This window comes from Trachurus trachurus (assembly GCF_905171665.1).
Source record: "Trachurus trachurus genome assembly, chromosome: 14".
NCBI lineage: Eukaryota > Metazoa > Chordata > Actinopteri > Carangiformes > Carangidae > Trachurus > Trachurus trachurus.
Window position 1 is genome coordinate 13,952,735 of NC_139903.1, and position 24,647 is coordinate 13,977,381.

The window sequence follows — 24,647 nt, forward strand, 5'->3', positions numbered from 1 at the left end:
GTCAGATTTTAGGGGCAAAATGCCCCCATTTAGTGGCAGTCTGGAGCCCTGATCAGGGTTCCCATGCGTCCTGGAAAACCTGGAAAATGGTTGACCAATTATCCAGTCATGGAAAACACATGGAAATTGAGAAAAAGGGTCAAATGTCCTGGAAAAGCTTGAGTTGTCCTGGAAAATCATTTATCACATGGTGACATCAGCTACCAGAGCTCTGTCTGACTTTTTCAGAGAAGTGCCCAGTGAGAAAAGAGAGCTGTTTTAGATCTGGTTTAAAAACAAAAACATGTTTTTGCATTCTTCTATGATAAATTTGTCTTAATTTCTAAGCACGTGAGAGATTATTTCATAGATAAGTTAGAGCCACAGACTGTACATCTTTAAATCAAATTTCTTGGGGTGAGAGAAAATAATAAATATAGAAACAAACTGGTTGAATGTACAAAATAAAGTACAACTGTTGAACTGCAACTTCTCTAAAGCATGAATAGGATGGGGCGATGTGTGGACTAACATGTCTGTCAGACTATATCAGCAGCTGAAAATGTCCTGGAAAAGTCCTAATGATTTCAAGAACAGAGTGGGAACCCTGCTGATTTCATAGGAAAGATGTAAAAGTGATAATTGAAATGTCAGATGAAAGAATGTAAAAGTGATAATTGAAATGTCACATGAAATAGATAGATAGATAGATAGATAGATAGATAGATAGATAGATAGATAGATAGATAGATAGATAGATAGATAGATAGATAGATCTTGACAGGACAGACATGGGTGGTGGAATAATAACTCAAGTGTGCACATTACTTTATGGGCTTTATTTACATTGATAAAGTGTCTGTGTGGGCTCGGACTGGCTGGATGGACCAGCGGTAGTCGCGGAGCTGCTGCCCGGGCTGAGGGGCTTCGCTGGGCGGATGCAGACAGGTGATTGGCTCGGAGCTTTTCAAACTGCGGCTCCCGCGGACGGATGTTTTGTCGCGATAGGTTTCCTTTCTTCTTTCTGAGGACGTAGGCAACTTCCGGTTACATGACGACGACGACGGACGACGACGGCGTTGATACAAAAAAAAAGCGAGAGAAGGAAGGAAGGAAAACAGGAAAATAGCTTTCTTGCCGAGAACAGTGGAAACTTAATCTAAAATAGCCCGACCTTATTGCTAACGGATAACTCGCGTGGCTTGCGTATTAGCTAACGGTTTCGGTGTCGGTAACGTACGGCCGGATGACGCACGGCCGGTGAGAGCTCGGAGATATTTGGAGTTTATTGTTCTTCGTTTGCTGCCTCCAGCTAACTAAGCTATTCCTGTGCTGCTGCCCTGCTAGCACAGCAAGCTATCGTTAGCTAACGCTGGATGCCAACACAGTGTGCGCGTCTCTCTGTGTGTGTTTGTGTGTGTGCGTGTGTGTACGTGTGTGTGTGTGTGTGTGCGCGCTTCTTACGTCTGAATTAGCGAGCGACTAGAAAAAGGAACCGGCGCCGCTAATCCCTCCCGTTCAGTCGGTCGGTTCAGTCGGTTCAGTTTGCAGCTGGACACCGAGAAACCTTTCATCATCCAGACCGCTGACATCAGTCGGGGCGAGAATGGCAACATCGGCTCTGTACGCCTGCACCAAGTGCAACCAGCGGTATCCTTTCGAGGAGCTGTCGCAGGGCCAGCAGCTGTGCAAGGTTTGGGAGTGACTCTGAAACAACAACAACATTGATTTTTCTTTTTTTTTTTCTTTTACTAATCAGATTATGTGTGTGTTGTTGTTGTTGTTTTTTGTCGCCCGGATTGCGATGGTGTTACGAGCAAGTTAGCAAGGCTCGGATTATGTAAGAGCCTTTATCTTTCCAGCCTGGACATGCTAAAACAGTCTCTGGTGAAAGCTTGTTGCTGTTGTTTTTTATTATTATTATTATTCCACACGGTCACGCTGTTCGGTAAAGAACAATGCCACATTTATACTATCTGTATATATTTGTATATTTTATCACCAGCTGGGTGGATATAAATCCACGGAGCACTGGAGGAAGTGCTCTTTTAAACGCTGCCATTGATGATCATATTGCCCAACTTGTTGCTCCTGTAGCTTCACAAGTAGCAGAGCTGCAGTGAGTGCAGCTGAGGAGCAGACTTTTCTTTTTCTTTTCATCTTTTTCTGTAAAAGAAGTGTTGTGAAGAAGGAAGTCAACCTTGGTGCCTTCTTTTCCCACCATTATTCACTTAATAGTCTGTAGCAAATGTGCAGAGAACCTTTCTTTGTGGTTGATGAATAAGGCACAAGGTCAGCCACTGAACCTTTAAATGGAGTCACAGTTGTATTTCTGTGTCAATTATTTTTTCTTTATTTTGCCCAAGAAGTTTTTATTTGTATTTTTTTCCCAAGCCCCATCAACTGACCCAACCAGGCAGTTCATGGCAGTCATCACTTCTTGTGTACACACAAACTGTTCAGCTGCCGATATTTCTACAGGTTGTTGTTGTAGCCTGGAGGTGTTACAGTGTGTTTTTTTGTTTTGTTTTGTTTTATTGAGGTTTCTATAGGATATTATGTACTAAAATGTGTTCGTTTTTGCCAGCAGACAGTCGTGAACATTTATTTTGTTTGTCTTACCACAGGAATGTCGCATTGCACACCCAATAGTGAAGTGCACATACTGCAGATCTGAATTTCAGCAGGAAAGGTGAGACATGTGCATTTAGTGATGAATGTAAGTTATGCTGATGTAATGCATTACTTAGCATTTAATATCATACGGTTTATTCTTTACAGTAAAACCAATACAATCTGCAAGAAATGTGCCCAGAACGTCAAACAGTTTGGAACTGTGAGTAACTTAGCACAACTGAACTAATTAACTAAGCACATAGTGAACATTAAGTATGTTGTAAAATACAGTTTTAACATTTTACCTTGTCTCTTGTCTGTGTTTACAGCCCAAACCCTGCCAGTACTGTAACATCATTGCAGCGTTCATTGGGACAAAGTGCCAGCGCTGTACTAACTCAGAGAAAAAATATGGACCCCCACAGACCTGTGAGCAGTGCAAACAGCAATGCGCCTTTGACCGCAAGGAGGAAGGCAGGAGAAAGGTATAAAAACTGACGCACATGATCATCTAGTTTTAGAGTGAATGTGTTACAGCGAGTCTTATGAGTAAACTGTCTCTCCTCACAGGTGGATGGGAAGCTGCTGTGCTGGCTCTGCACTCTGTCCTACCGCCGTGTCCTGCAGAAAACAAAGGAGCAGAGGAAAGGCTTTGGCTCCTCCAACTCCTCATCCCTGAATGAGAAAGACCACCACTCCAGACCTCACCATCATCACCACCACCACCACCAACACAGACACAGCAGCTCTCACCACAAGTATGTCCTCTGTTCTGTCACTTCTTCCTCTTCACCATGCTGCTCAGTCAGGCTGTTTTCCAGGTTTTTCTAGCATTAGTGTGTCTGTCATGTGCTGTTATTAACTAAGCCTTCACATTTATTGCAGATTGAGTGGGAGCTTGAGTCCTGAGCAGGACCAGGGACTGTGGAAGCAGAGGTAAAATGTTTCTTCTCATTTCAGCCACTCATAGTAACTAAGAAAGCCGAGCTTTGAGGGAGTTTTTGGGCCCAGACTTCACATTGCCGTCTGTTTTTTTGTGCAGCCATAAATCGTCTTCAATCCAGAAGGAGACCCCAAAGAAGAAACCAAAACTGGAGATGAAGCCATCCAACGGGGACAGGTAGGATGGGTGCTTCAATCGTTTTAGAAAATGTGAAATGACTTCACTACCACATGTTGATTACCTCTTATCTCTGCGTTGGGCTCATGCTCTTTCCTCTCTCCCATCAGTAGTTCCATCACCCAGTCAATGGACTCTGGAGGGACAGACAACTTCATTCTCATCAGCCAGCTGAAAGAGGAGGTGATGTCGCTGAAGAGACTCCTGCAGCAGAGGGATCAGACCATCCTCGAGAAGGACCGAAAGGTAAGTCGTCACCTGACTTCCAGCTCGAATGAGTCAAAGCTGCATCACCATTTTTGGGGGGATTGATTTGAGGTGTTGACTGTAAACTCTCCTGCAGCTTACAGAAATCAAAGCAGACTTTCAGTACCAGGAATCCAACATGAGAGTGAAGATGAACCAAATGGAAAAATCACACAAAGAGTCCATGGAGCAGCAGCAGGTGGGAAACTTTGCACATGTAGCAAGAACCGTTGAGGGCAAATCCTCATTTACATTGATGTTGAGAGTACACGACAAAAGCACAGTGTTGTGTATGGTGGTGTGTTGCTCCTTAAAGACATTATAAATAAAAATGTGCCATTGTATATCTCATTTCAGAGATAAAGGTGCCCATCCCACTTTTAAGGGGAAAAAAAGGAGAGCGCACACTAGTTAAGAGCTCCCGTGACAGTTTAATGTCACTCACACATGTGAAGTTTCGGGCGTTAGCCCTTCTGTCTGATGAAGGGCTAACGCCCGAAACGTCACGTGTGAGTGACATTAAACGTCTGTAGATACATAGGGTCACTCACCATAATCAAGAACTGATAAAAAATTATCACTTCAGTATATTTTATTCATATTTCTGTCAATTGCTCTGCCAAGTTGAACCAACCTTAAGCAAATTTACCCAGTAGTAGTAAATCTGTACCTCCCATGCTCAAAACAGGACAATACATGAGTGTTGACATCCTGCCCTGTCTGGCAACGAAACTGAGAAACAGTTGATACCAACTGTTATAATAAAAAATAAAGAACTAAACTGATACCACAGTTGTCCTCTATCATGGCATGGCAGGTTGATTAACTGCTTTGTCACTATAAGAAATAATTACTGCAAATTGTTATTAGTATTTGGACCTATACAGTATATAATACAAGTTTGCCTCATAGAAGCCAGCGTGATACATGGATGATTCACTTGTTGTGTAAGTTTGCAGCCTGTTGTTATGGATACAGTGGTTGAATCAAATGAGCCATTTCCTGTCAAATTCTGTGACGTTAACCATTTTATTACGATGGGGGTGTTTTGTAAGTGTGAACCTGTGGCCGATGTGCTCAACGATGAACATTTGATTGAAAAAACATGTTAGGAAATGATTTTTTAAAAATGATAAAACTACTGGTATGTATTTCAACGATGCATCTGTTTTCTAACGCATTCCATCATCTGTCTCCACAGTCCAAGAACAGGGAGTTGATGAAACAAGTGGCTGCTCTCTCAAAAGGAAAAAAGTTTGACCGGACAGGAAGTTCACTGCTGTTGCCCTAACAATAGGCCGGCCAGTGGGTAACAACACAGAGCGGCTTCATTGTTGTAACACTGTGAAAGTCTCCCTCCTGTGTTTCCTCATTGCCATCTACATCGATTACTTCTTAATTGGTAAAGCCAGAGACCATGTTGTACATGGAAAATCAATTGTTGAATCAAAGAAACCTTTCTCTAAATGTCAACATATTTTAGATATTTTATGGCGACTTTTCCACTGGATCATAGGATGTGACTTTGGATTGGGTGGAGGATGGAGCCCTCACTTTTAACACTGCCGGGCCAAAACAAAAAGCATGGTGTGCATATGTGGATAGCATTCTGTCGACTCAGTGTATCCACTTAATTTTTATGGATGTCATGCAATTTATTTATTCAACTGTATTTCTTAGCTTTTTTATTTCCTCACAACATACTAAGAATATCCCACATTTTGGGGTTTTCTTCAATAGCAATTAGTTATATTTTTCTAAGTGGATGCGATTGTGGAAGACAAGTTCTCCTTAATGGAGACCCTGCGCAACTTTACAATGTATGCAAATGAGAGAACGGTGACCACTGAGCTGCTGCTCGACAGCAGAGATCTCTCTCAATAACAATTCATAAAACAACCAATGAACACTTTGAAAGGCTGTCTGATAGAGAGACACCTCTTGGCTGCCCTCTTTTTCACTGTGTGACAGCTGTAGTGCTTTGCTGTTTCTCTTTAGTGGAACGATTGTAATACTGCATGATTTTACTGCCAGATACCGGATGGCATTGTGGTCAGACTTCTTTTTTTCCCCCCTCCTTTTAATTAGTTTTTTAAGAATCACTTGTAAATGTATTACTGGGGTCAGCCATTGTATTTAAACTATTGCTTGTATCTGTTTTAGTGAGTACAGTATGTGTATGGTAAGGCCAGTTGAAATTAACATGTCTGTAGAAGATGCTTTTTAAAGGAACACACCTTTCACCTTGCATTATTGGGCTGGTTTCATACTGTGGCATCCAGGATCACTTTTGTACTTTTTTCCAAACCAAGTGTTTTAAAACTATTAAAACTGGCTAAACTGTTACTGTATCCTTGTTTTTATTGCTTTCTCTTTTAACTTTTTAATGTTTGGGACCAATATATTGTAGATGTAAGGGTACAAGGTCAGTGGAAATACAGTAGCCACACAGTGCTTTAACCAATGCAGGATTACCACCACTTAACTTCATGTTTGTCACATTTCACATTCACATGACGAGCACTTTGGTAAAAAGAAAGAAAAAGAAAACACCCTGATTGGACAGATTTGGGGTTTCATTCAGAAATCTGTTGACCAAGGGAAACTGGTGGGTAGGATGAAGCATGTACTAAAACACATGCTGGGTGCAGTAAAACTCTGCTTAGGGTCATCACCCTCAAACACATTATACAGTGTACTCTCATTTACTGTCTGTTCATAAAGTGACAGTAAAGATTCCTATTCTCCAGTCTAGAAATTAGAATTGAATATTAGAAATTTCTAAAAATAAATAATAATAATGAAGCATCTGGATCTCAGGAGTTCATGTCATGTGTTTTATGTTATTAAAATGTCATTCTGAAAAGGTATATTCCGGAAACATTGCTGCTAGAGTGAAATTAAAAAAAGGTTTTCAATTGGAAGAGAATGTCCCTCTCCAAAATGCAGATAGGCTAAATAAACACATTTATTCAATTTTTATTTGGCATGAATACAGCTAAAATGCCTATAATTAATCCAGGGTAAGTTTGACTGGGCTACAAAAGCACAGCTAAAAGTTAGAGTTAGACTGAACTATAGCTTGGCATAAAAATATTGTTGTTAGGGCTGTATAAACATTATATAAAGAGATGAGACGGGAGGACTTTCTATAATTGAATATAGCATACATTTATATTTCAAAAACATGTTAGCACTCAGTTATGTTATGCTATGAGATTCATACTGACAAATACAGTAATGATGTTTTGTTACTGAATAGCTCCCCTCGCTGTGCTAAACCCGACAGTTTACTACGTAGAGACGGGTACCTGAACGCATCACGTTTTCCATCCGGGTCACTCGGAGTTTCTGCTAGCTAGCCTCACTCCGTCTCCTCTGCAGTGTGTGACACACACCAACAAAAACAAGGTTTATGTCGACCCCAAAATACATTTGTGGGGGTTTTCTCCCGCCATCACAAAGCACATAGAGGCGCGGGGAGAAATGCGTTCACTGAATAGATTTTAGTTAACGCATTATTTAGTTATTTTACTAGCTAACATTGAGCTAACTCACTTTGCCAGACTGAAGTGTAGCGGGTTAGCATCGATGTAGCATCCAGTGGGTTTATCAAGCTGGATGAAACACAAGCGTAACGAAAACTAAAGAGAAGTCACGCAAGGTAAGTTTATGTTGCATCTATGGCAGTTTCTGATATTTATTTTTCGCCGCATAACGCTAACTACATAACTAGCTAACTTTAGCTAACGCAAGTTGCGCCATTTCAGTGCAGCTCCGCGTCACAGTGGTGAAATGATACAAATATAAAAGAGGGCGAAATCAGCAGCCAATATGTTTATAGTCAAAGTAGTTTCTGTAACTGAGAAAATGAGATTAGCCCAACAAAGTAAAGTCAAAACTATAAAACGCACAGTGTGAGCTACGATGCGTGCCAATGTTATGGTGCAGCAATGAACACACACGGATGATAGGGTTCAGATCTTTATGTAAATAAATAATAAGAGGACCAAGTGATATCTCAATCTATGTGATACATCAAACACTGAGGTGTATTCGATATAATAGCTTGGCCCTTTGCTTTCTTTCTTTATGGTTATGTATGGTTTGTGCATTTTATATGAAATGTAGTTTTAATGGCAATGGTAACTTACTGTACAATGTACTTCCTCCCATTCTTTGTCTCTCTTTTAATTTTCTTAATTGTCATATGGACTATGTGTCTGGAATAAAGAATTTTATATATAACATGAGGAGGATAGATCATACAGCCCATATCTGAGTACTGGTATGGTATTCACATGTCATTAATAGCCTCAGTGCTAAATTGAGTAGGTCAACATCAAAAGGACTGCGTGGAAGCCAAATAATGCCAGTGCTGTTAATGTGATGTGTCTCATCATGACATTTCAGGATGTCGGACTCCGACAGTGATGAGGATCAAGATCGCCCTTTCTCTCTAACCGGCTTCCTCTTTGGAAACATCAATGAAGATGGACAGCTGGAGGATGACAGTGTCCTGGACAATGTAGGCCTCTTAAAGATAATTTTCCACCATGCTTATAATTTCTATTGGAAAATGTACATTGTTGTATTTAATATATAATATGTTTAACTGCTCATTGCAATGTTTTTTTTCTGTGTCTACCTGTTCTTATTACTGCAGGAGTCCAAAAAGCACCTGGCTGGTTTGGGTAATCTGGGTCTAGGCTCACTCATTACAGAGATTACAGCTAATGAAGATGGTGATCAAGAGGACAGCAGAGACTCTGGGAATGTGGATTCAGAGGGTGAGGATGAATGTGTGAAGGAACTTTACATTAACACGATAACCAGACACAGGATGACGTAACATTTTTTGTCATTTTACCCCATTCAGGTTGGGTGAAAAGCACTGAAGATGCAGTTGATTATTCTGACATCAGTGAGGTCGCTGAGGATGAGACAAAGAAATATCGCCAGGCCATGGGCTCTTTGCAGCCCAGCAGGAAAACAGGTGAGCATCTCACAACTCCCAAAAGTCATCTTTATTTTAGTTTTTCCTCCTTTTCCTTTTGACTCTGTGTTAATTTTGTTGTCTACACTTTTGATATTTCTTAATCCTAGATGATGAGGACGACTATGATGCCGACTGTGAGGATATTGATTCTAAGCTCATGCCTCCGCCCCCACCTCCAAGTCTTCCCACAGCTGCTAAGAAAGACGAACCCTCCTCTCAGACCACAAATGGTAGGTACATGTTTACTCATAATTGGTCTCTGGGGAGATATTGTGTCTGGTTTACCCTCCTTCCTCAGAGGTTTGGTGTTTACAGAGCTGTAACTGCAGTCTGTAAGGAAGTTAATCTGCTAATGGTACATCCTGAGGGTCGATATTATTGCCAGAGGTTTAAATTGCCTATGAAGAACAGACTTAATACTTGATTATGAAGTAAATTTAACAGCGATTCACCTTCAAGTATTGTAAATGACAAATAAAGTTTGATTGTTTCTGCTGCTGTTGTCCTTGTAGTTGGGGAAGAAGGCGATGGTATCATCTTGCCCTCAATTATTGCGCCATCCTCTACGGCCGATAAGGTGGACTTCAGCAGCTCCTCAGACTCTGAGTCAGAAACCGACCGCCCCGGCCAGGGCTCGGGGGGCGGAGGATCTCCAGACAGGCTGACCCTCCCACTGGCTGGCATCATGCAGAAGGATGCTGCCAAAGCTCTGCCGGGTGTCACTGAGCTTTTCCCAGAGTTCAGGCCTGGAAGGGTAAAGCATCATTGGGCATTTCAAAGGTTTGTTTTGGCATCATGTTTTTTATAAGCAGTGCACTGACGCAGATTGTCTTGGCCTTACTACTAGGTCCTTAGGTTCTTACGGCTGTTCGGTCCTGGAAAGAGCATGCCGTCCGTTTGGAGGAGTGCTCGCAGGAAGAAGAAGCGAAAGCACAGAGACCCTCAGCCCGGGACCCCTCCTCCAGAGGGAGAGCCCACCGAGCAGAGCCTGGAGAAAAAGTCTGGATGGATCTATGAGTATGCACCAGCACCGCCGCCAGAGCAGTGTCTCTCTGACGATGAGGTAAATCTTTCTGTGTTTTCTCTTTCAATAGCACCTAGTTGTAGTCTGACACTTTTATAATAATCAAACAACTTCTGAAAGAGAAGCGTTTTTGGATTAATGATCTGTGTCCACTATTGAACCATCGGGAATGAATGACTCACAAGACCTGAGTTGTTTTCTTTAATATTCTTCCATCCATAGTATTCTATTGTATTCTATTGTATGTTATGTGGTTATTGCTTCCATCTGTTTTGTGTTTTGTTATCTTGTTCATGTGAAGATGCGATTCACATATTATGTTTATGTGTTTTAAACTTTATTGCTACGGGTCATGTGACCCAAAGCTATTTGAACCTGCCTGGGAATGCCAGAGGCGAACCTGATGACGCCACACGTGAAACAAAACAAAAATATTAGTTTTATAATTGTGTTCAACACTTTCTGTGCTTCTCTGTGTCATCCAGATAACAATGATGGCTCCAGTGGAATCTAAGTTCTCGCAAACTTGTGGTGATGGAGACAAGGAGACAGAGTCTCGACCTAAAGTAGCTGAATGGAGATACGGTCCGGCCCAGCTCTGGTACGATATGCTAGGGGTCCCAGAGGACGGAAGCAATTTCAACTACGGCTTCAGGCTAAAAGACGACGAGTCTGATGAGCCTCTGATACAGGACACACCAAAAGAAATAACAGAGGTTCCTCAAGAGGTACGTTGACCTGCACATCTGTAAACATAACAATGAAATTATACCGACTGTGTTACTAATATTGTGTATCAACTGTTTTTAGTTTCAGAGACAGGATGTCGACAATGAAGAAGGAGAAAATCAGGATCATGAAAACGACGACGAAGATGAGGAGAGAACAGCCCTCGAGAACGAGCTCTTCCTCATGGTCACACAGCTGCAATGGGAGGACGACATCATCTGGAATGGGGAGGACGTGAAACACAAGGGCACGAAGACCCAGCGAGCCAGCCTGGCCGGGTGGCTTCCCTCTAGTATGACCCGCAACGCTAATGCTTATAACGCTCAGCAGGGTAAGATGCCTGTAAAAAACACTTACTTTTACTGACAGCTGCAATGTTTCCAATATACTGTATATTGTGTGGGTGAAAAAAGTCACCACGCTCAGGTCAATGTCTCTTTAATCAAGTTGTGCACAGAATCTCCCACAACAGAGTCATGAGAGAGGTCATCAGTATTTAAGCACAGTGCACAATACTCATAAGACACGTCATACTGCCTAGCAACGGCCACGTTATCTCTTCAGTGCAAAGAAGATGTTTTTAAAACTTAACCTCTCAAAGCCGTTTGCATACCTCCACTATCTTCAAGGCCGCTTTGCTAATTAAAACTGGACAGGTTCTCGCAAAACTTTCCTGCAAGTCACGGCATATGATCAACATGGTTGAATTAACACTCAGTATTTTTCCATCATAATGATACATGACATCAAACACTGTTTATTCTCACAGGGCTGTCGAGAAGTAATTCTCAGTTGGTGCCACCTACGCCTCCACCCATGCCCAAGGCTTCCTCCATCTCTGGCTCCAAGCGGGAAAAAAACAACCATGATAATCAAGGTGAGTTCATTTTTTTTTGGTTGACAATACAAATGATAAATTCGCCAGAAATGTTGGTGTTCACTTGTTTTTGTTCCCCTGCAGCCAATCACGAAGAAGACTGTCCCTGGTTCTCCATTTTTCCCATTGACAACGAAGAGCTGGTGTACGGACGCTGGGAAGACAACATCATCTGGGACGACCAGGAGATGGACCACCTGCTCATGCCACCTGTTCTCACACTGGACCCTAATGATGAGAATATCATTCTAGGTATATTCAGAGGAATCGTGTCATTAGGCTGCACGTTTACTGCTGCTCTGCTTTAGTCGGAGTAGACGTCTTACAACAGCTGACCTGCGGTTTGTTTGTTTTTGTCCGATTATTCTGACACCATCCAAAACTCTCTCTCTCGCAGAGATTCCTGATGAAAAGGAGGAAAGGACATCACATTCCCCATCAAAAGAAAATAAAAAGGAAACTGCAATCAAAAAGAGTCGCATCCTGCTGGGGAAGACTGGAGTGATCAAAGATGAGCCACAGCAGGTAACCTACTGCCTCACCAGGGCGGGGGAGGAACGTGCTTGATTGTGAGAAACAGCTGATTAAAAAGTTGTGATTCTTCAATGGGGATGTGGGTCTTTTAGCAGAAGGAGTGGTTTCTAATAAAGAAGATCAAGGCTTGATAATGAAGCAGCAAATAAAGTGGAATGGTGTTTGTTTGTTTTTTGTTAAACATCAGCAGTGAAAAAAAAAAGGAAAACGTTTGACTGACGCTAGATTTCCTCTTCTCAACTCAGAACATGTCCCAGCCTGAAGTGAAGGATCCTTGGAACCTCTCCAATGATGAGTTTTACTACCCCAAACAGCAGGGTCTGAGGGGGACGTTTGGTGGAAACATCATCCAGGTAAACAGCAGCCACGGAAAATAAACATTGTAAAGGAATCCTGACAAACATAAAGAGTAGACGCAGGCCTACGACCTGTGAGATGTAGAACGTCGTGTAGTTTAATCAACATTTCTTTTTCTTTAACAGCACTCCATCCCGGCGCTGGAGCTGAGGCAACCCTTCTTCCCCACTCACATGGGGCCGATGAAGCTTCGCCAGTTCCATCGACCGGCTCTGAAGAAGTACTCGTTTGGAGCGTTGGCTCAGCCGGGTCCTCACGCTGTCCAGCCGCTGCTCAAACACATCAAGAAGAAGGCCAAGGTGCAGCCCTGCTCAGAACGAGCATGAATACTCTGTGTATATTGAGAAAAAAATGTATCTGTAGCTGTGAGCGTTTACACTTGTGCATGTGTGCGTTCGTATTATTTTTTGTATAGATGCGAGAGCAGGAGCGACAGGCATCAGGTGGAGGCGACATGTTCTTCATGCGAACACCACAGGACCTGACAGGCAAAGATGGAGATCTGATCCTGGCAGAGTACAGTGAGGAGTACGCCCCTCTCATCATGCAAGTCGGCATGGCCACTAAAATCAAAAACTACTACAAAAGGGTGAGTCTAGCTTTTTTTTTTCACTCTCATGGTTTTGTAAAGGGCTTTAACAATCTTAATGTATCTGAACCCTGATTCAAATATATTGTTTTTGTTAACAAAGAAATGCTTATAAACCTATGTTCAAATAGATCTGATGTGATGTGATGATGTATTTCTATTTGCAGGGTTGTTGTGTATTTAATTGTAGTGTGAATATTTAATCATCACACTAAATGAGACTTGTTCACATGTAAGTTGTGTCTGTTTCTTGAACTAAATTTACATCGTGGTGTTGTTACTGTATTCTTCAGAAACCTGGAAAAGATCCTGGAGCACCTGACTGTAAATACGGAGAGACTGTTTACTGCCACACATCCCCTTTCCTGGGGTCGCTGCACCCTGGACAACTACTTCAGGTCGGCACAGTCGATACTCAGACTCGATATTTGTCACCAGTTCCTTATCGTTGCAAACTGACAAGTTTTGTTTTTTCTTTAAGGCGTTTGAAAACAACCTTTTCCGAGCTCCGATCTACCTGCACAAGATGCCAGAGACCGATTTCTTGGTTCTACGAACGCGACACGGCTACTACATAAGAGAGATTGTGGACATTATTGTTGTTGGTCAGGAGTGCCCCTTGTATGAGGTTCCTGGTCCCAACTCCAAACGAGCCAATACGCACATCCGAGACTTCCTCCAGGTGTGTTAAATATACTGCGTTCTGCCAGAAGCTTGGGCTGTTGTTGCTGCTAATGCTGAACTGTCATCTCTTCTTTTTTTTAATTCTGTAGGTTTTCATTTACCGCTTGTTCTGGAAGAGCAAGGACAAGCCCCGGAGAATCCGCATGGAGGATATCAAAAAAGCATTTCCGTCACACTCAGAGAGCAGCATCAGGAAACGACTAAAACTCTGTGCCGACTTCAAGCGTACAGGTAAAGCTTGCTCATTCATTCACCGTGTCTTTTCACCATTCAGTGATTGTCATCACTTGTAGGACTAACGTAACCCAGTTGTTTCGCACCAGGGCGATGTTAAGGTTATAACAGAGACACTGTGCTGTTTGAAGCTGCATGAGCTCAGCAATGTGTGTGTGCACCTTGACTCGACAGACAGGCTTCTGAGCAGGGACAGAGCTTTTTACGCCTACTATGGATATTATCCGGAAGGTAAGATGTAGTCTAAGGATAGTATAAGGACACAGGACACAATATGTTCAGGATACACACAGCAAAAGCAAGCAAGGTTTTCTACAATGCACCCATATATCAGGAAACAAGAGGACAATGTTTGTTGTTGCTTTTTCTGCTGCGTTCTGTGATCATGAGTTGGATGGTGGGTAAGAAAATGTCCTCATCCTCTTGCCAGGCATGGACTCCAACTGGTGGGTGCTGAAGCCTGACTTCAGATTGCCCACAGAAGAGGAGATCAGAGCCATGGTGTCTCCAGAGCAGTGCTGTTCTTACTACAGCATGCTGGTGGCCGAGCAGAGACTGAAGGTAACCGCCATGATCGTCTCTACATGACGTAACCTGATTGAAGCGAGTTGCGTCGTGTCCACGGCTTCACTATGTGAGTTTCTCTCCTGCAGGACGCCGGATATGGTGAGAAATCCTTCTTTGCTCCAGAGGAGGAGAACGAAGAGGACTTTCAAATGAAGATTGATGATGAGGTATTGATCCAAGAGCTCCCTAATGATGAAGTGAAATGTTCCAGACACGAGATAAGACAAAACAAACGACTTACACCGCACTGGTCCTATTTCACTTCCTAGGTGCGGACAGCTCCGTGGAACACGACAAGAGCCTTCATCTCCGCCATGAAGGGGAAATGCCTGTTGGAGGTTACAGGTGTGGCTGACCCCACCGGCTGCGGAGAAGGTTTCTCCTACGTCAAAGTGCCAAACAAACCGACTCAGCAGAAGGTCCAACCGGTCAGTGCAGCACTCACCCAGGCGTCACGTTCTTCTTTTTTTTTTTCTAAATGCAGAGGTTTAAAACATTGATGCTGTACTTTCTGTGTCTCTCAGGACGACAAAGAGCCGCAGCCTACCAAGAAGACGGTGACGGGGACAGACGCTGATCTGAGGAGACTCTCGCTGAAGAACGCCAAGCAGCTGCTGCGCAAGTTTGGCGTTCCAGAGGAAGAAGTAAGACCATGGCGACTTGCAAACTCATAACATCAACATTTTGGCAAATTGGCCCATTGCCATAATCCCTATAGTTGTAGCAGTAGGTTCGTTACCTTTAATTGTCGGTGCAAGCTATTTTTAGAACGGCGGAGCAGAGCCGCAAGCTGCTCAGAGCTACGCTACGGAGGCTCATGGGATTTCTTGGTTTCCCTCATCAAACTCATCAAATACACAATCCAACAACTCCAAAACGCTCTGGTGGACAAGTTGTGACCTGCACATTCACCACGCTATGAGATAATAACACAACATTACGAGACTGAGTTATTTTAGATGTAAATTCATGCAAAACAGCTGATGTGCGTTCCCTTCGGGGGCAGTTTTTTGGCAAGCGGTCTCTGCATTTGCCTCAAAAACAACTTTATTATCTCATAGCGTGGTGAATGTGCAGGTCACAACTTGTCCACCAGAGCGTTTTGGAGTTGTTGGATTGTGTATTTGATGAGTTTGATGAAGGAAACCAAGAAATCCCATTAGCATCCGTAGCGTAGCTCTGAGCAGCTCGCGGCCCTGCTCCGCCATTCTAAAAATAGTTTGCACCAACAATTAACGGTAACAAACCTACTGCTATGACTATAGGGATTATGGCAATGGGCCAATTTGCCAAAATGTTGAACTATCCCTTTAAAGTTTAGGGTTGGAATATTTTTTGGGTGGAATTGTATGTTAACTTTATTGTGTGTGTGTGTGTGTTAGATCAAGAAGCTCTCTCGCTGGGAGGTGATTGACGTGGTGAGGACCATGTCCACAGAGCAGGCGCGTTCAGGTGAGGGACCCATGAGCAAGTTTGCCAGAGGGTCTCGTTTCTCTGTAGCTGAACACCAGGAGCGCTACAAGGAAGAGTGTCAGAGGATCTTTGACCTGCAGAACAAGTGAGACTCTTATTTAGTGCTTTATATGTTGTTTGAAATTCGGTCCGAGGAGCAAGAGGAGAAATTGTCCTTTTTGCACTTTGACTACAGGGTGCTAGAGTCGACAGAGGTGCTGTCCACAGACACAGACAGCAGCTCGGCCGAGGACAGCGACTTTGAGGAGATGGGGAAGAACATCGAGAACATGCTGCAGAACAAGAAGACCAGCTCCCAGCTTTCCCGTGAGAGGGAGGAGCAGGAGAGGAAGGAGCTGCAGAGGATGCTAATGGGGGAAGAGAGCGACCGTGACCACAAGGGACGAAAGGAGCGACGCAAAGGCTTGTGTACGTCTCGTTCTGACTTCTCATACTTCACCAACGACACGTTTAAACCGATGTAAAGTCGAAAACTGTCATGTGTCTCATCATAAACTTTGCCTCCCTTCACTCCATAGCCAGCTCATTGTCCACCAGCTCACACAAGGACGACGACACGTCCTCTGTCACGAGCCTGAACTCCTCGGCCACGGGACGACGACTGAAGATCTATCGCACCTTCAGAGATGAGGACGGCAAGGAATACGTCCGCTGTGAGACAGTACGCAAGGCTTCAGTCATCGACGCCTACACCAGGATCAGGACCACCAAGGACGATGAATTCATGTAAGTCTCTCTGATCTAACTTATAGCGTTTAAAAACATTTTTTATTAGAGTCTGATCATGGGGAGTAACCCAGTGGACTTTTTAAAGCCACAGCCAAAAGGCCTCATCTCTACTGAACTGTGTCTAATTGGTAGATAAATATTTACATGAAAAAAGATACGGTAACACTTTATTTTAAGGGGTCCTTGTTCCTGTGTATCTACCTAATTAATTACAGTGTAATTACCTATGTAACCGTATGTAATAACATGTACTTACATTGTAAATACATAGTGTATTTTGGTGTACTTACAGGTCCTTGTTACACTTGTAATAAGAAATGCCAAAGTGGCCTCTCTCTTTGCACAAGCATTTCTTATTACAAGTGTAACAAGGACCTGTAAGTACACCAAAATACACTATGTATTTACAATGTAAGTACATGTTATTACATACGGTTACATAGTTAATTACACTGTAATTAATTAGGTAGATACACAGGAACAAGGACCCCTTAAAATAAAGTGTTACCAAAGATACTAATAAATTTGTTCCTTAGGGTTTTGCTTGTTAATTTTGTGACATCTAACGTCAACCAGCAGGTCAGACTAACTCTAGATTCTCTAGTGGAGGTTAATGGAGCTCATTGTGGAGAAAGGCTAGAAGCCTCATGTCGTAGAAATGCCTCTTGGTTCGGTCTGTGCACCACGTCACCACAAATGAACCAGTCGATGTTTAACAGCCAGTGTTGTTGTTTATCTGTGGCTACAGACGCAAGTTCGCCCTCTTCGATGAGCAGCACAGAGAGGAGATGAGGAAGGAGCGACGACGTATTCAGGAGCAGCTGAGGAGGCTGAAGAGAAACCAGGAGAAGGACAAGATCAAGGGACCACCGGAGAAGAAGGCCAAGAAGGTCAAAGAGAGGCCAGACCTCAAGGTAAAAGTAAGCTTGCCGATTCAATACTATTCTCTTCTCTGTCACCTTTTCTTCCCAAACTATTAAGCTAAACCAGCTAAATGAATTTGCTTTTTTTTTGGCTACTCTGCAGTATTTTCATCAAATAGCACCAGTGCGTTGTTGTTTTTGTTCCTTAATGTTTGCCTCTTTTCCCTAGCTAAAGTGCGGCGCTTGTGGAGCCATAGGACACATGAGGACCAACAAGTTCTGCCCACTTTACTATCAGACCAACGCTCCGCCCTCTAACCCTGTCGCTATGACAGAGGAGCAGGAGGAGGAGCTGGAGAAGACCGTGATCCACAACGACAACGAGGAGCTGATCAAGGTGGAGGGCACCAAGATCGTACTGGGCAAACAGCTCATCGAGAGGTAGCCGGCTTGTCCTTGTTCTTCCTGCCTTCATAAGCATCTCATCTAATCAGCACAGTGTTTTGTAAATGTCCCACTGTAGACAGTAGAAATGCCTTAAAGCAACTACAAACTTTTAACTGGATATGCAAAAGTCTCTCGTTTCTGCTGATGTGTCTGTGTGGCCTACAACAGCAGATGAAGCCATCGGTGGGAAGATAAGCTATTTCTAAATAGTGTAACAATTTACCGCACTCAGACCAGAGGCTGATGAGGCTAATAATTAGCACTGAGTTGTTGCTACACTAGCCAGTAAAAAACTAGCTCAATTTCATTGCTATATTTTCGTCATGGCTGATAGTAGGACGGGATCCGCAAAGAGAAACCTACCGCTTTTGTCCACAGGCGTTGCCAAAATCAACACAAAATGAAAGTTCTTTGTGGCTGCTTTAAACATACAGTCAAAAGCACTCCTTACACTTTTTCATCTTTTTTTTCTCCCACAGTGCGGATGAGGTTCGCAGGAAATCTTTAGTGCTCAAGTTCCCCAAGCAGCAGCTCCCGCCGAAGAAGAAAAGACGTGTTGGCAGCGCTGTGCACTGTGACTATCTCAATGTAAGCAACAACAATGAAACCCCAACATTTTTAACATTTCTAAAAATCAGAGTGGCTTTTAGCTGATCATATCCCCTGTTGCTGTTCACAGAAACCACATAAGGCCATCCACCGCAGGCGCACTGACCCCATGGTGACCTTGTCCTCTGTGCTAGAGAGCATCATCAACGACATGCGGGACCACCCCAACGTAAGATCTCCGATGAACGCACTCAACATCTCACTGTTCCCTTGCGCAGCTCTGCAGTCTCATCGCTAACGCCTTCACCTCCTCTGTGCAGACGTATCCCTTCCACACGCCCGTCAACGCCAAGGTTGTGAAGGACTACTACAAGATCATCACTCGGCCCATGGACCTGCAGACGCTGAGGGAGAACGTACGCAAGCGGATGTACCCGTCGAGGGACGAGTTCCGTGAAGCAGTGGAGGTTATCGTTAAAAACAGCGCCACCTACAATGGTAAAGTTAAAACTAATGTGTTCCGACAACTTGTTTGGCTCAAAAAGTGACTTTCAACTTAATAGGTCTTCAGTAAGACTTAATTTTCAATGTGTTAAGATGGTTTTCTTTCTTTTTTTTTTGTTTCAACAGGGGCGAAGCATCCAATAACACAGGTAGCACAGTCCATGCTGGACCTGTGTGACACTAAACTGAAGGAGGTGAGTGTGAGTGTAAATGTTTTGTCTTATTCTACGTCCTCTTGTCTCGTCTTTTGCTCATTTCAATGAACTCTGAAACCTGCGTGCGTCTGTCCAGAAGGAGGACAGGCTGGTGAGGCTGGAGAAAGCCATCAACCCTCTGCTGGATGACGACGACCAGGTGGCTTTCTCCTTCATCCTGGACAACATCGTCACCCAGAAAATGATGGTGGTTCCCGATGTGAGTCATCTCCACTTTGCATTTCCTTCCCACAGTCATTGATCTATTTTGAGCTCAGGCTAGATGTGTTTTTAATACATGATATTGATCAGGGAGCGTGAAAGAAAGCCAATTATCTGCAGCTCATTGTCCAATCCCTGTCCTCTCCGTAGTCATGGCCGTTCCATCATCCTGTCAACAAAAAGTTTGTGCCCGATTATTATAAGGTGATCGTAAGCCCCATGGATTTGGAATCAATCCGCAAGGTGAGGGGTCGTCCTTCAAACAAATATAGTCATTTGATATTTTTTAAAATCAGGATCACAAACTCATTTCATGTCCCTCTTTGTCTGTGTTTTATTTCATGGATCAACAGAACATCTCCAAACACAAATACCAGAACCGAGACGCCTTCCTTTCGGATGTCAGCCTCATCCACGCCAACAGCATCAAGTACAATGGTAAGCGCATTAGCATCACTGTTAGTGTGACCTCTGTTAGTCTCTGCAGGCAATTGTGCAACTGCTTCTGTGGTTTACTAAATCACTTGCTGTGTCTTTCACAGGTCCAGACAGTCCTTACACCAAGACGGCCCTGGATATTGTCAATGTGTGCAAGCAGACCTTGTCGGAGGTATGCAGACTGATTATAAGGGAAATAGTTAACATTTATGAAGTGAAGACACAAGGCTGGAAATTCAAAATAGATCTTCAAGTTCTCACAACAATAATAATCTTCTCTACTAAGTGATAATTCTCTGTTTCATACTCCAAATGCAATCTTCGTATAAGATAATGTAAATTTATTTAACACAGAGCATTGTAGAATTGAGGAAATTCGACAATTACGTGTATTGTGAGTGACGCTGCTTCGCATGTAAACCTGTAATATTACCATGAGCAGGAAAGCACACACACAAATCAGTGTTGTAAATACTTGTCTGTAATTGTGTTTCCAGTACGATGAGCACTTGACTCAGTTGGAGAAGGACATCTCGACTGCTAAAGAAGCAGCTCTGGATGCTGCGGACTTGGAGTGTCTGGACCCAATGACTCCTGGGCCGTACACGCCACAGGTAGGAGCGCAGCCAGGACACCGCTTTTTTTATTTACCATCTTAATGAACGGTGGTTTTCTGGGGTGTCCTGCTTCACTGGATATAGCCTTTAGGCCTCCAGCTGCTTATGTGCCACACCAGCTAGTCTGAACTCTGCACACCGTAGCCTCCTGGCCACACCCTGTAGTGCTTCTCCTGCCCTTGTATTTTTTTCTCTCGTTCTCTGCACTAACTCTCCTTTCTAGTCTTTCACGTTTCCCTCTCTGCAATCTAGTTTCTTCACTGTAGTGTCTTCTTTCTCCCAACCTGTTTTTTCTCCTTTGACTCTGCCGTCCTGTCCTGTCTGTCCTGTCTGTCTGTCCCGTTTGTGTGCGTGTGTCGCTCTGTGTGGTGCTGGCCAGCCTGCTGATCTGTTTGACAGCGGGGCTTCAGGGAGTCTGCCCAGAGAGCCCAGCAGCCTTTTCTCTGAGGGACCTCTAGTGGTAGCTCCAGAGAAGAGAGGGGGGCAGGTATGGAGAGAGACAGAAATAAAGGCCTCAAACTCTCCTCAGATCATCAGGCCTGTTTACCTGCTTATAAAAGTTCTCTCTCACAAATAACATCACTTGTGTACATTAGTATTGTTATCCTGCGTCTCGCCTTTGTCATTCAGTAAAAGCGTTCTCAGACTTTTCTGCTCCTGTTTCTCAGGGACGTCACGGCAGAAGACCTGGCGAGGAAGAATCTGATGTGGACATAGAAGGCTTTGAGGAGGAAGATGATGGCAAACCCAAGACTCCTGCTCCTGTAAGACAAAGATTTGATGTAGTATACACATATTACATACACATATATGTGGAAGTACTGTCAGAGTCACCTTATTTTCAGGTTGCACCACTACTGTGACAAAAAATTGAGATCAAACAAATACTTTCCTTTAAAATTTTTATTATGATGTGGAAAAACTTTATTAAAGGGATATTTCAACATTTTGGCAAATTCACGCATTTCCATAATCCCTATAGTTTTAGGAGTAGGTTCATTAACTTCAATTGTCGGTGCAAGCTGTTTTTAGATCGGCCAGGCAGAGATGCAAGCTGCTCAGCTAACGCAACAGAGGCTCATGGTATTTCTGGGTTTTCCCTCAAAACTCATCAAATACACAATCCAACAACTCCAAACCACTCTCGTGGACAAGTTGTGACCTGCACATTTACCACACTATGAGATGATAACGGAACGTTACGAGACAGAGTTATTTTAGAGGTAAATTCATGCAAAACAGCTGATGTGCGTTCCCTTCGGGGGCAGTTTTTTGGCAAGAGGTCTCTGCATTTGCCTCAAAAACAACTTTATTATCTCATAGTGTGGTGAATGTGCAGGTCACAACTTGTCCACCAGAGCGTTTTGGAGTTGTTGGATTGTGTATTTGATGAGTTTGATGAAGGAAACCAAGAAATCCCATTAGCATCCGTAGCGTAGCTCTGAGCAGCTCGCGGCTCTGCTCCACCATTCTAAAAATAGTTTGCACTATTAACAATTAACGGTAACAAACCTACCCCTAAGACTATAGGGATTGCAATAAGCGAATTTGCCAAAATGTTGAACTATCCCTTTAATAATTGAATTCATTTAATTTTTGTACAGTTTTAGGAGATATGTTTTAACTCAATAATTATGCTTTTATTGAATTTTCTATGTTGCTTTCTCATTGACTTCTCTTTTGTCTGACCTGTGTCTCTAGGCCGAGGATGCAGAAGGAGATCTTGAGGACGAAGATGATGATGAGGAGATGTTGCTGCCACCTCGCAGACGGTTGCACGAGGAGGAAGAGGAGGAGGAGGAAGAAGATGATGGAGGAAGATCTAACCGCCCCGCTCAATCCAGCGTTCTGTACCAGGACCTGCTCATGTCGGACGGAGAGGATGACGCCAGCGAAGAGGAGGGCGACAATCCTTTCTCCTGTAAGTCCACCTGAGGAGGAAATGTTCACACCTTAGGTTAAAGGGATAGTTCACTCAAAATTGAAATTTCACTCATTATCTACTCACCCTCATGTCGACTAAGGGCTGGGAGAAGTTTCAGAGTCCTCCGTGGCTTCTCTGAGTTACAGCGGGGCTCCGTGCAGCACTGCATGTCCATATGACGGTTGCAAATGGATACCACTTTTCTTCGTAACAAAAAGACACACCAAAAAACATGCAAATACCTCCATGCTGCTCGTATGTAATGTCCGTCTTGTATTGAAGCCCCGAAATGCGAAATTGTTCAGAAAAAAATTAAATAAGTCTATATTTCAAGCTTGTTTGCAGCGGAAGCTCCTCTTCCTGGTCCGTCCAAATCTCGCGCGATTTGCACCGGCGTCAGTAATCGCAATGATGCCGCCGCAAATCTTGATAGTTGGGTGAACTATCCTTTTAAGAAACACGGCCGCCAATGGAGACAGACGGGGAAAAATAAAGTGAAATAACCTCTTCACGATATAAGAGAGAACATGAGTAAATATAACTGGACTGCAATGACATTTAAGAGTAATGGTTAGTAAATAATTGAGACATTGTGCTTTGTTTTTGACATTTGTGCTGACGCATTGTGTTTTCACTGCAGCCATTCACCTGTCGGAGAGCGGCAGCGACTCGGACAGAGAGGTGGACGTGCGACCCCCACCTCCACGGAGAGCTCAGGAGACGGCACGCATGGGTATGGAGCAGGAAGAGAGCATGATGTCATACGATGGAGACGGACCCGATGAGCCTCACATGGAAGACAGCAACGTCAGGTAGAGCAGCAACAGTTGTCACATGCATCGTCACACAGGAATCACACCGATGCAGCTGACGTGGGTCTTTAACCTTTCTTTTTCCGACTTCCCCCTCTCTCCCTCATCAGTTACGGCAGCTATGAGGAGACGGAGAGCCGGAGTCAGCTGCAGGCCTCCGGCATGGGAAACGGAGAAGAGTACGGCATCAGCGAGGAGGAGGAGGAAGATGAAGAAGATGAAGCAAGGAGGAGAGGCCCGGCGGTACTCTCCCAGGTCCAACTCAGTGAAGACGAGGAGAGTGAAGAGTTCAGATCTATCGGGGGCGACAGCGACATGGACTCTGATAACTAGTGAACTTTCTTGTTTTCTGTAGTATCATGAAAACATTGTTTTAAAATTGAGATTTCTCAGGTAAATATTGTACATTTTTCTAATTTTTGTAAATAATGCTTTATGTTTATAGCTTTCTTATGCACTGTTGGTTCTGTACCTCTATGTTACAGCACAGCACAGTCTAAATTTCAATTTGCCTTTTATACATGCATCATAATGTTTTTTGACATGGCAGTGTGTGTTTGGTTGTTTTGTGCTGTTTCAGCTCACTCATAACCTGTGCTCAAAATAAGTTTAGCAGCTCTGTTGTGTCTGCTCACTGTCGACATCGAAAATAGAATAAACTGAACAAGTCTTTCTGGTTTACATTTTTAAAAAATCTATTTCCGGATATCTAAATATTCCTCTCATCTGGTTCATGAGAGTTAAAAGATGCAAGCTCATCATGTGTCAAAAAAACAAAAGTGCTCTGTGCGTTTTCTGCAGGTAAGTTGGCAAAACACAAAGATCATATCTCAGTGAAAGAACAAAACATGACTGAGTTGGATTATAGGAGTTTACTGGTTGTAAAAATCAGATAATATCATTCATCAGCAACAACTACAACAGTTTTGTTGGGAGTTCTTCTTCCTATTGTCGTCACTTCAGCCAGCGTATCTGCTGCACAATTCACAGTAGACTGTAGAAAGTACTGCAGCTCCATGCTCCACATCCAGTGAACACAACAGGAAACGTTTATGTAATGTATGATCTCGCCCATCAGACCAACTCGTCTCTGCACCGATTCATTCTGATAAATATTTGAAATTTTGAAGCACTTGATTTGTAGTCCATGTATGTCTCATTGGATCCCAGTCAGCCTCGAAAATGAGATCAAACAGACTCAACAGGCTGATTTGCTGTGAATAAAACAATGAATAGGTTCAAAACCACAGAAATGTAAACACAGTATCAGACCTGCCATGACATGTCGAGACATGAGGGAAATCGAGCTTCAGCCGAGAC

At 43.3% G+C, this 24,647-nt stretch overlaps 2 protein-coding genes across 2 annotated transcripts; both read left to right on the forward strand.

Annotated features, from left to right (window-relative positions):
• Positions 1-1,026: 1,026 nt before the first annotated feature.
• On the forward strand, positions 1,027-6,278 carry fam76b (family with sequence similarity 76 member B). The gene is made up of 10 exons (XM_083986154.1): positions 1,027-1,672; positions 2,607-2,671; positions 2,761-2,815; positions 2,925-3,080; positions 3,166-3,353; positions 3,481-3,531; positions 3,638-3,715; positions 3,826-3,961; positions 4,059-4,160; positions 5,163-6,278. The coding sequence occupies exons 1-10, from the start codon at positions 1,586-1,588 to the stop codon at positions 5,250-5,252; spliced, it is 1,008 nt and encodes a 335-aa protein (XP_083842280.1). The 5' UTR covers positions 1,027-1,585; the 3' UTR covers positions 5,253-6,278.
• A 1,040-nt stretch (positions 6,279-7,318) lies between these two features.
• On the forward strand, positions 7,319-23,991 carry taf1 (TAF1 RNA polymerase II, TATA box binding protein (TBP)-associated factor). Its single transcript, XM_083986763.1, has 40 exons — positions 7,319-7,625; positions 8,375-8,489; positions 8,628-8,751; positions 8,841-8,957; positions 9,068-9,190; positions 9,473-9,714; positions 9,808-10,023; positions 10,470-10,712; positions 10,795-11,044; positions 11,483-11,590; positions 11,675-11,842; positions 11,988-12,115; positions 12,370-12,477; positions 12,607-12,780; positions 12,897-13,070; positions 13,364-13,468; positions 13,552-13,752; positions 13,844-13,985; positions 14,419-14,549; positions 14,642-14,722; positions 14,825-14,983; positions 15,080-15,199; positions 15,938-16,113; positions 16,204-16,436; positions 16,547-16,754; positions 17,506-17,677; positions 17,850-18,061; positions 18,547-18,655; positions 18,747-18,845; positions 18,937-19,114; positions 19,247-19,314; positions 19,412-19,534; positions 19,687-19,779; positions 19,890-19,974; positions 20,079-20,146; positions 20,472-20,588; positions 21,260-21,355; positions 22,293-22,512; positions 23,156-23,327; positions 23,438-23,991. Exons 2-40 carry the CDS (start codon positions 8,376-8,378, stop codon positions 23,658-23,660), a joined length of 5,880 nt encoding a protein of 1,959 aa, XP_083842889.1. The 5' UTR covers positions 7,319-7,625; position 8,375; the 3' UTR covers positions 23,661-23,991.
• The last annotated feature ends 656 nt before the right edge of the window (positions 23,992-24,647 follow it).

Bases quoted from the DNA above. Each gene is read 5' to 3' on its own strand.
- fam76b (XM_083986154.1), top strand. From the start codon at position 1,586: ATGGCAACATCGGCTCTGTACGCCTGCACCAAGTGCAACCAGCGGTAT. The intron at 3,081-3,165 runs GTATAAAAACTG...CTCTCCTCACAG, and splicing joins AGGAGGAAGGCAGGAGAAAG to GTGGATGGGAAGCTGCTGTG. The intron at 3,716-3,825 runs GTAGGATGGGTG...CTCTCCCATCAG, and splicing joins AAGCCATCCAACGGGGACAG to TAGTTCCATCACCCAGTCAA.
- taf1 (XM_083986763.1), top strand. From the start codon at position 8,376: ATGTCGGACTCCGACAGTGATGAGGATCAAGATCGCCCTTTCTCTCTA. The intron at 13,469-13,551 runs GTCGGCACAGTC...TTTTTCTTTAAG, and splicing joins ACCCTGGACAACTACTTCAG to GCGTTTGAAAACAACCTTTT. The intron at 19,975-20,078 runs GTAAGCGCATTA...TGTCTTTCACAG, and splicing joins CAACAGCATCAAGTACAATG to GTCCAGACAGTCCTTACACC.